At 38.0% G+C, this 12,025-nt stretch overlaps 1 protein-coding gene across 1 annotated transcript in view; it reads right to left on the reverse strand.

The window, feature by feature from the left end:
* Positions 1-12,025, reverse strand: part of PIGN (phosphatidylinositol glycan anchor biosynthesis class N) — a 109,481-nt gene that overhangs the window by 58,910 nt on the left and 38,546 nt on the right. The window contains exons 13-14 of the mRNA XM_082667745.1: positions 5,196-5,274; positions 4,065-4,247 (exon numbers count right to left, since the gene is read on the reverse strand). Coding sequence (XP_082523871.1) covers positions 4,065-4,247; positions 5,196-5,274 — 262 coding nt within the window. The remainder of the gene's footprint in view (positions 1-4,064; positions 4,248-5,195; positions 5,275-12,025) is intronic.

The following is a 12,025-nucleotide window of genomic DNA, read 5'->3' on the forward strand; positions in this document are numbered from 1 at the left end:
GGTATTCACTTTAGGAATTGGGACTGGTTTCACATCACTCTGAGGATAGTAAAATAATAAGAAAATAAGTTTAAAGAGTACCTAAAAAAGACACTCGAGGGATTTTCTAGAGTCAGTACAATACCATATAATTATCCAATCCTTTGACACATAAAGTAATCGACATTACAAATAAACATCTACTTGTAGGAAACCAAATCAAAAAGAATTCAGTTCAGCTAAAGTAAAAATTGAAAGGATTTTAAATAACAGGAATGGGGAACATTTTCCACCTCATCATCATTAACTCCCTGCCTCCCCAGACCCTCCAAAAAATACCTGATGATAATGAGCCATGCTGTGTGCATTGTCATGACTCCTCCATCCAACTAGCAATGATTAAGTCGCACAGTCTACGCCATGCTCTGTACTAGGTGCTGGCCTATGAGGAGTTTAAACCATACAGGTGGAGACTGAATCCTGGGACTTGGTTTAAGGGGTTAACATTTTGTGATTTCCCTAAGTAGTGAAAGAATAAGGGAAGCATGTGGCAAAATAAGGATATTCAGTTCTAAAGCAAAAGACATCTGAACTAGCAAAAGCAAAGGAGAAGAGTAGATAGAAGTTAAATGCAGAGTTCAATTAGGAGGAGCTATGGCAAATTACTTTAAAGAGAATGTTCACTGCAGAGTTGTCTGTAAGAGTGATAAACCTGTAAAATCTGGGGGACACTATCATGGAGAAGTGACAGAAACTTTGGAGTCAGACCTAAATTTAATTCCAGCACTGCTGTTCTATTTGCTGTCAATTTGACTAAACCATTTAGCTTGTCTCAAGCTCTGTTTCCTCATCTGGCCGTGGAGGGTAGCATTTGCTGCGAGCTCACCTCTCACTCCTCCTGGGCCATCTATAGTCTAGCCGTATCAGTGACTTGCAGCCCTTCCAAGAAGTCATGCTGCCTCACTCCTCATCTGGCACATGCTGCTCTCCCTGCACCTTTTTCCTTTTTTCTATTGTGCTATCCGACTCACCGTTTAAGATTTGACTTTGGCAACAACTACCTCAGTGAAGGCTCCCTACACCCCAACTGCAAGCATCATGTTCTAATGAGTGCAGAGCTGCAATCATCTCACCCCCAATTGCTCTCCAAGCCTCCCTTTGGTTAATGCTGTAGACTTCTGGCAACTTATTCTTCCTCTAGATGCTGTCACTTCACTGGATTATAAACTCTCACTGAAGAAGAATCAGAATGTTTTTGCAAACAGAACTAAAGGGTTCAAAATACTTTTAATAACCTCAACTGTAAAGGTCAGTTTTATGTGTCAACTTGGCTAGGCTACAGATCCTAGTTAGTTATTCAATCACACATTAATCTAGGTGTTGGCTGTGCAAATATCTTGTAGATGTGATTAAAGTCCATAATCAGTTGACTTTAAGGGCGATTATCCTGAACAAGCATGGTGAACCTGATTCACAAAAGGCTCTAAGAGCAGAACAGAGGGTTCCCTGAAGAAGAAACTGTACCTGTGGAGTGAAGTTTCCGCTCCTGCCTGCAAGTTCCAGTCTGCCCTTCCTGATGGCCTGACCTCTGAACTTAGGACCTGCCTAACTAGCCCCACAGTCACATGAGTCAATTTCTTACACTAAATTTCTTAATACAGAGATCTTACTGGTCTATTTCTCTGGTTTAACGCTAAGTGATAGACCAGCTCTTCACTAAATAAAGTCTAAACGCTATAGTCTACCATTTGAGGCCTTTGATTACTTCCACCTAATCTATATTATCAGTATTATCTCTTATTAGGCCCTTGAACAAACCTCCCAAACTCCCCCCAAACTGAACTATTTATTTTGAAGGCAGCATGGTATAGAAAGAGCATGAATTTAAGTATTAGAGTTCAAGGACACCAGTGTGTCCTGGAGGAAAACATTTATCTCTCTGAGCCTAAATTCCCCCATCCATATTATGAGAATCATACCATTAAATTTAGGGTAGTATTAAGCTTAACTGAATAACACATGTACAACACCCAGGACAGTCCTGGAATAGTGCAGTTTAATAAATATTACTTATTATCCCAGAATAAAAATACATCTTCCCAACTCTGCCTCTATTTATATTATTCAATTTGCTTTAATTCTTATCCTCTCCCTATATTCTGACTGTTAAATTTCCACCAAGACTTATTTTTTCCTGTTATCATCACCCTAGCTAAAGTGAGATTTTCTTTATTTAAGATATGATAGTCATTGTATCACATTCACTTAACATTTTTTTTTTGTTTGTTTGTTTGTTTGTTTGTTTGATGGTACGCGGGCCTCTCACTGCCGTGGCCTCTCCCGTTGCGGAGCACAGGCTCCGGACGCGCAGGCTCAGCAGCCATGGCTCACGGGCCCAGCCGCTCCGCAGCATGTGGGATCATCCCGGACTGGGGCACGAACCCGTGTCCCCTGCATCGGCAGGCGGACTCTCAACCACTGCGCCACCAGGGAAGCCCCACTTAACATTTTATATTAAAGTTGTCAAACATTTGTTGTCTTATGTAATATAGCATAGTATATGACCTATACCTGATAAGGTGGCTATGTGTATACACCTTTTACCTACTTTATTTAATTACAAGCTCCTTGAGAAGCTTGTAATTTTGTATCTGAATTTTGTATTTCTTGGTGTATCCTATGAAGCATCTCGCATTGTGCTGTATAAGCAAATATTCTCTGCATTATCAGATTAACGAATAAAGAACTATCAGCTGTGAAATCTGCTGACACAACAATCTAAAGATATCATATCCCTTCTCAATAACCCAAAACGTCAAGACAAATACCAAAAGGCAGCGTTTGGCATTAGACTACTCTGGACTCAAATCTCAGTTCCTCCACAACCTAGCTGAATGGCCTTTTGCAAATTACTTAAATAGCTTCAGTTTCCTGTTTTATACAGAAAAATTATAATGCCTACTTCCAGCACTGTTACGTTTAAAGTGGCAAAATAAATTTCAAATACCCAGCTGAATGCCTAGTTATATCCTCCACTAAAACACGTCTGTTTTTGTCTCTTTTCCTACCACGTAAGAAATGATTTCTACTCTAGCCAATTTCACATACATTCAAATAATGAAAATTAGTTGGGGTAAATTATTTAAGATGCATTACAGCATTATACAAAAATGGAATAAATACTACTGCTCTTCCTTCCATTACAGAAAAATAAAGTATAAAATTGAAAAAAGTTATCACTGGAAATGTCTGCAGACTATTATTATTAATAATACACCATTCAGGTATATTACTTTTTAGATGATTTGGACATGGTAATAATCATTAGAGAATGAAGTAAAGGAGATGGAAGAGGCATATTATCCCTGGTAAATGACAGTAATATATTTTAAAAGAGTAAAGTGTTTTAATATAGTTAAACCATATATGTACTGTTATATTTTCTCAGTTGTATAAAGTATTATTAAAGACCGGGGTTTTTTTGGCATTGAAAGTATGGGTTTTTTTTGGCATTGAAAGTACAGTAAACTAGGGACTAATTCTTAAAATGAGGATATATAGAAAGTTCTGGAAATCTGTATTTAAGAATTTTAGAAAGATGAAAAAGGTAAGAAAAATGTATATTCCAGAAAGGAATATGTTCCTTTTAAAAGGAACATTTTGAATAACTGATTTTATTTCTTTCCAGCTCCTAAACTTAATATCAGATAAAGTTAAATATATTGCTTTGAAACTGTTTTCTGATCACCTGTACTGTAGAAAGATACAGAATACTTATAACATGCTAAATAATTATAAAAATAAACAGAAAAACAACACAATTAATGCCATAGGCAAATGTAAATTACACAGCTATCTTTATAGCCTCTTAAGTTACAGGACCATTATTACTGATACACCCTTTTCCCAACTAAAGAAACAGATTACTGAGAAAAAAAAGACCCAATACAACAAAAGCAAATGAGTTAGCTTAGTACAGCATGTACATTATATGAACTCACTGCAGTTAATTTGATATAATTTCTTTCCTTAGTCTTATGATTTTACACCATCATCTGAATCTTTATTATACTTTCTGAACATACCTTGACTTCTTTACTAACACCTCTGGTAAGGTTGCAGTGAGACTTGATGATCAGCAAAGAAGCATAAGATGTCCATCCCACAAAACCAAGAACGACATTGAAAGCCAAAAAGAATCTGTCGTAAGTGTGATAATAGGACAATCCTTTCAATGCAAGATTAATCAGCTCCTTGCAAAGGGAAACCTATGGAGAAAGAAAAATATAATTCGCCACATGCAAAGACAAAGAAAATCTAAGTTTCAAAGGAAGAAAAATTATTAAAGTAACCGTAGATGATTGATCAAAAACAGATTTTGATTGTTCAAGGATCTTCTTGCAAAGTATAAGAAAAATTCCTGAATAAAATAAATTTCTAAATCTTGATAAGAAAGGACATTTAAAATGCAAACTATCTATGAGATGTACAATGATTTTAAATGATTCTGAATGATTCATTTTGTGAAATTATCTTCAAATGACACATGAAAGAAATGGTTCTCTAATATAGGTCCCTGAAAGGAGATGCCTACATTTACATGTTTTGACTTTCTCATATCAGATTACCCAAATCAGTTATAAAACATTATTAAAATAGCTTAATATTTTAGTGGAGAAGAATAGCTTGCCACTGTAAAACTATAACAAAAATAAGCATTAGAAATGCCATCATACTACTCAGGCAATGTTAGAAACCAAAAATAGAATTCTTTCTTACTTTAAAATTATATGACCATTTAAAACAGAGAAAATTAATGAAAAACATAGTAGGGCAGGAGTTGGGAAAAGTCAGAGCTTCAGTATGAACCATTAGATTTCCAATAGTGTGAAGCTAATTCTAAATGTACAGATATGTCATGTTCTAAAATATTATGCATAAATAAGTTGGACGACAGAAGCCTGGAATATACTTTCTCATTATAGAGAACAGCAACTGTTCATTTCCAATGTTAACCTAAAAAAATTTACCTATAACATTACCTGAAATAAGAGAAGTATGTCCATGTGGCTAAAGCAGCTACTTAGGAAATTCAACCCTTCCTTAAAGGTTCAGGAAAGCTCCCTGGCCTGCCCACTTTGCTCTCCGTCACCATACTTGCCCCTCCCCATACCTGAATGATCAGCTATTTATATATACAAGGCCTGCATACTTACTGCTTCATCATACTTTTTCTGTTTTATATAAGATCTTGCTTTTCTTAAAATGTTGATCTGTTTAGAATCAGAAAGCGAGCTACAAAAGAAAAAAAATGCTTTAGGTTTAAAATGCTTCTTCATTTTAATCACATTTTTTCTTGGTTCTTTGCTTAATTGAAAATAAAAAGATGGTGAAAATTGAGTAAAGACAGAAAGAAACAAACAAACAAACTCTGAGCCAAATTGTATCACTGCTGGTTATCTGAACTCTTCCAAGAAATAACTTATAAATTAAATTTGGTTTTCTTGACTCAAAGTTTCAACTGCCAAACTCCACTTATGACAGTCATACAATACATCATTGGAAGAAATGTAATGCTCTGGCTAACACAGAAATTCTGATTAAATCAATGTAATTAATGGAACAACAAATGAGTGGTCTGAGTTACAACACTCAGCTCTCTCATGCTCATGGTAGACACAACAGACAGGGCAGATTCACTACGGTGCTTTGTACCCTTGAGCCAGACAGGGCCTGACAATTTTCATTATCTAAGAGATCTGAGCAGAGCTTAACCAACAATTAAAGTTAGTGAATAATTTGAATCTATTTGCTATTTTTGTATTACACCATATACTTTTTTGGTTTTCCTATCTTGCATTTCTCTTCCCACCATTTCCCTGTCCTTGTTTTACCACAGTAAAAACCTTAAATACAAAGGAGAAATACTCCTAATACTGCATAAGTAATTTTTAAATAAGTATATTTAAACACAAAATTGAATATATACTGCTTAACTAGCATCTACATTCCTAAAGTGAATACCTTTACATTTTAAAAGTATAAAAAAGTTATTTAAGGATATATTAGGTTGGATCATTTGAAATTGATGTTTTTATATGTCAAAAACTACTAAATTAAATTTTGATAATTTCATATGGCTCAATAATCACTTGTCTTCTTTCTACTTGGTTTCAGCAGCTTCTAAAGAGATGAGACGGAGACTTTGTAGAAAGTTCATCTTTTAAGCAATGTTATTAGTTTGGGTGGGTCACAGACATCTTTCAGAATCTGAAACTTGCTCTAGAAAAATAAATAATCCAAAATCTTACATATAATTTCAGAAAATTCAAGAACCCCAGAACTCAACTATGAACTCTCTACAGTTCTATAGAGGCTTGATTAAGAATATGTGCCTACTCCAAGGGATCCCAGATCTTGCAACTCATGGGAACCCAATCACTTTGTCAGATTGTAGGAAAATCCCCCACCCCTGGACTCAATGGGATGTGGAGGAAAAAGGTACCAGGAAGCAAGAATACATGAAAGAAAAACAAATTACTTCAAACTGCTGCCATGATCCAGTTCTCTGTCCTTCAGACACCACATATTTTGGAATATCTTCCTAGAAGTCTTAGAAATGGAATTACTGGGCCAAAGGGCACAGGAATTCTTTGAAGGCTACACCTAAGATAAATTTTCCGAAGTTCTATAAAACCCTTCTAAGTTGATCTTCCTTCCCCATGCTCTAATCCACTCCACTTCCTAAAACACTGATTACATCTTCTGATATACTTGAAATTGATATGGGTATATTATTGTCTACTTCATCAATTCTAAACGTCCTGGACTACTGATGACCATCTCCTTCTATTCTACTTAATTTCCCATTATCCCAAATATATACTCTCAGTTATAAAATGGTTAAGCTCTCTTCATTCTTCACCTATCTTGCCTTCACGTCTGAGTTATTGTTCATAAAGATCCTCCAGTCTCTGCTTTCCAAAATCAAATCTTATCATCCTTTATGGTCTACTCCAAATCTCACCTCACACCATTAGCACTTTAGTGTGGTCTCATCATCAATTTATTTCTCTTCAATTAAATTTTAACCTTCATGAGGGCCACTAATTATTTACATTAATATCAATAATACTCAGCAAAGTGCAAAGCACATAAAATGAATCAATAAATCTTAATTGATTAAAATGCTATAAGGAGAGGAGCTTCAAGATGGCAGAAGAGTAAGACGTGGCGATCAACTTCCTCCCCACAAATACATCAGAAATACATCTACATGTGGAACAACTCCTACAGAACACCTACTAAACACTGGCAGAAGACCTCAGACCTCCCAAAAGGCAAGAAACTCCCCACGTACCTGGGTAGGGCAAAAGAAAAAAGAATAAACAGAGACAAAAGAACAGGGACGGGACGTGCACCAGTGAGAGGGAGCTGTGAAGGAGGAAAGGTTTCCACACACTAGGAGCCCCTTCACGGGCGGGAACTGCGGGTGGCGGAGTGGGGAGCCTCAGGGCCACGGAGGAGAGCACAGCAACAGGGGTGCGGAGGGCAAATCGGAGAGACTCCCGCACAGAGAGGATCGGTGCCGACCGGCACGCACCAGCCCTAGAGGCTTGTCTGCTCACCTGCCGGGGCGAGCGGGGCTGGGAGCTGAGGCTCGGGCTTCGGTTGGAGCGCCGGGAGAGGACTGGGGTTGGCAGCGTGAACACAGCCTGAAGGGGGCTAGTGCACCACAGCTCGCTGGGAGGGAGTCCCGGAAAAAGTCTGGACCTGCCGAAGAGACAAGAGACTTTTTCTTGCCTCTTTGTTTCCTGGTGCGCGAGGAGAGGGGATTAAGAGCGCTGCTTAAAGGAGTTCTAGAGACGGGCGTGAGCCGTGGCTATCAGCGCGGACCCCAGAGACTGGCATGAGATGCTAAGGCAGCTGCTGCCGCCACCAAGAAGCCTGTGTGCGAGCACAGGTCACTCTCCACACCTCCCCTCCCGGAGCCTGTGCAGCCCGCCACTACCAGGGTCCTGAGATCCAGGGACAACTTCCCCGGGAGAACGCACGGCATGCCTCAGGCTGGTGCAACATCACGCCGCCCTCTGCCACAGCAGGCTTGCCCCACACTCTGTACCCCTCCTTCCCCCAGGCCGGGGTGAGCCAGAGCCCCTGAATCAGCTGCTCCTTTAACCCCGTCCTGTCTGAGCAAAGAACAGACGCCCTCAGGCGACCTACACGCAGAGGCGGGACCAATGCCAAAGCTGAACCCTGGGAGCTGTGCGAACAAAGAGAAAGGGAAATTTTCCCCAGCAGCCTCAGGAGCAGTGAATTAAATCTCCACAAACAACTTGATGTATCCTGCATCTGTGGAATACCTGAATAGACAACGAATCATCCCAAATTGAAGAGGTGGACTTTGGGAGCAACGATATATATATATTTTTTCCCCTTTTTCTCTTTTTGTGAGTGTGTATGTGTATGCTTCTGTGTGTGATTTTGTCTGTATAATTTTGCTTTTACCATTTGTCCTAGGGTTCCGTCTGTCCGTTTTTTTTTTTTTGTTAGCACTTCTTATCATTGGTGGATTTGTGTTTTTGGTTTGGTTGCTCTACTCTTTTTTTTTTTTATTACTTAAAAAAAGCTTTTTTTTAATGATTATTTTTTTATTTTAATAACTATTTTATTTTATTTTATTTTATTTATTTATTTTCTCCCTTTTATCTTGAGCCTTGTGGATGACAGGCTCTTGGTACTCCAGCCAGCTGTCAGGGCTGTGCCTCTGAGGTGGAAGAGCCAAGTTCACAACATTGGTCCACAAGAGACCTCCCAGCTCCACATGATATCAAATGGCGAAAATCTCCCAGAGACCTACATCTCAATGCCAAGACCCAGCTCCACTCAATGATCAGCAAGCTACAGCGCGGGACACCCTAAGCCAAACAACTAGCAACACAAGAACACAACCCCATCCATTAGCAGAGAAGTTGCCTAAAACCATAATAAGGCCAAGACACCCTAAAACACACCACCAGACGTGGACCGGCCCACCAAAAAGACAAGATCCAGCCTCATCCACCAGAACACAGGCACTACTCCCCTGCACCAGGAAGCCTACACTACCCACTGAACCAACCTTAGCCACTGGGGACAGACACCAAAAACAAGGGAAACTACGAACCTCCAGCCTGTGAAAAGGAGACCCCAAACACAGTAAGTTAAGCAAAATGAGAAGACAGAGAACCACACAGCAGATGAAGGAGCAAGGTAAAAACCCACCAGACCTAACAAATGAAGAGGAAATAGGCAGTCTACCTGAAAGAGAATTCAGAATAATGAAAGAAAAGATGATCCAAAATCTTGGAAATAGAATGGAGAAAATACAAGAAACGTTTAACAAGGACCTAGAAGAAACAAAGAGCAAACAAACGGTGATGAACAACACAATAAATGAAACTAAAAATTCTCTAGAAGGCATCAATAGTAGAATAACTGAGGCAGAAGAACGGATAAGTGACCTGGAAGATAAAATAGTGGAAATAAATACTGCAGAGCAGAATAAAGAGAAAGAATGAAAAGAATTGAGAACAGTGTCAGAGTCCTCTGGGACAACATTAAACACACCAACATTCGAATTATAGGGGTCCCAGGAGAAGAAGAGAAAAAGAAAGGGACTGAGAAAATATTTGAACAGATTATAGTGGAAAACTTCCCTAATAAGGGAAAGGAAATAGTTAATCAAGTCCAGGAAGCACAGAGAGTCCCATACAGGATAAATTCAAGGAGAAAAATGTAAAGACACATATTAATCAAACAATCAAAAATTAAATACAAAGAAAACATATTAAAAGCAACAAGAGAAAAACAACAAATAACATACAACGGAATCCCCATAAGGTTAACAGCTGATTTTTCAGCAGAAACTCTGCAAGCCAGAAGGGAATGGCAGGATATATTTAAAGTGATGAAGGGGAAAAACCTACAACCAAGATTACTCTACCCAGCAAGGATCTCATTCAGATTTGACAGAGAAATTAAAAGCTCTACAGACAAGCAAAAGCTAAGAGAATTCAGTACCACCAAACCAGCAATTTAAAACAAATGCTAAAGGAACTTCTCTAGGCAGGAAACAAAAGAGAAGGAAAAGACCTACAGTAACAAACCCAAAACAATTAAGAAAATGGTAATAGGAACATACATATCGATAATTACCTTAAATGTAAATGGATTAAGTGCTCCAATGAAAAGACACAGACTGGCTGAATGGATACAAAAACAAGACCCATATATATGCTGTCTACAACAGACCCACTTCAGACCTAGAGACACATTCAGACTGAAAGTGAGGGGATGGAAAAAGATATTGCATGCAAATGGAAATCAAAAGAAAGCTGGAGTAACAATTCTCATATCAGACAAAATAGACTTTAAAACAATGACTATTACCAGAGACACAGAAGGACGCTACATAATGATCAAGGGATCAATCCAAGAAGAAGACATAATAATTGTAAATATTTATGCATCTGACACAGGAGCACCTCAATACATAAGGCAAATACTAACAGCCATAAAAGGGGAAATCGACAGTAACACAATCATAGTAAGGGATTTTAACACCCCACAAAATGAAAATAAATAAGGAAACACAGGCTTCAAATGATATATTAAATAAGATGAACTTAATTGATATTTATAGGACATTCCATTCCAAAACAACAGAATACTCTTTCTTCTCAAGTGCTCACGGAACATTCTCCAGGATAGATCATATCTTGGCTCACAAATCAAGCCTTGGTAAATTTAAGAAAATTGAAATCGTATCAAGCATCTTTTCCAACCACAATGCTATGAGACTAGATATCAATTACGAGAAAAAAATCTGTAAAAAATACAAACACATGGAGGCTAAGCAATACACTACTTAATAACCAAGAGATCACTGAAGAAATCAAAGAGGAAATCAAAAAATACCTAGAAAAAAATGACAATGAAAACACGATGACCCAAAACCTATGGGATGCAGCAAAAGCAGTTCTAAGAGGGCAGTTTATAGCAATACAATCCTACCTTAAGAAACAAGAAACATCTTAAATAAACAACCTAACCTTACACCGAAAGCAATTAGAAAAAGAAGAACAAAAAACCCCCAAAGTTAGCAGAAGGAAAGAAATCATAAAGATCAGATCAGAAATAAATGAAAAAGAAATGAAGGAAACAATAGCAAAGATCAATAAAACTAAAAGCTGGTTCTTTGAGAAGATAAACAAAATTCATAAACCATTAGTCAGACTCATCAAGAAAAAAAGGGAGAAGACTCAAATCAATAGATTTAGAAATGAAAAAGGAGAAGTAACAACTGACACTGCAGAAATACAAAGGATCACAAGAGATTACTACAAGCAACTATATGCCAATAAAATGGACAACCTGGAAGAAATGGACAAGTTCTTAGAAATGCATAACCTGTGGAGACTGAACCAGGAAGAAATAGAAAATATGAACAGACCAATCAGAAGCACTGAAATTGAAACCGTGATTAAAAATCTTCCAACAAACAAAAGGCCAGGACCAGATGGCTTCACAGGTGAATTCTATCAAACATTTAGAGAAGAGGTAACACCTATCCTTCTCAAACTGTTCCAAAATATAGCAGAGGGAGGAACACTCCCAAACTCATTCTACGAGGCCACCATCACCCTGATACCAAAACCAGACAAGGATGTCACAAAGAAAGAAAACTACAGGCCAATATCACTGATGAACATAGATGCAAAAATCCTCAACAAAATACTAGCAAACAGAATCCAACAGCACACTAAAAGGATCACACACCATGATCAAGTGGGGTTTATCCAGGAATGCAAGGATTCTTCAATGTACGCAAATCAATCAATGTGATACACCATATTAACAAATTGAAGGAGAAAACCCAAATGATCATCTCACTAGATGCAGAGAAAGCTTTCGACAAAATTCAACACCCATTTATGATAAAAACCCTCCAGAAAGTAAGCATAGAGAGAACTTACCTGAACATAATAAAGGCCATATATGACAA

Source organism: Grampus griseus, assembly GCF_964374135.1.
Source record: "Grampus griseus genome assembly, chromosome: 12".
NCBI lineage: Eukaryota > Metazoa > Chordata > Mammalia > Artiodactyla > Delphinidae > Grampus > Grampus griseus.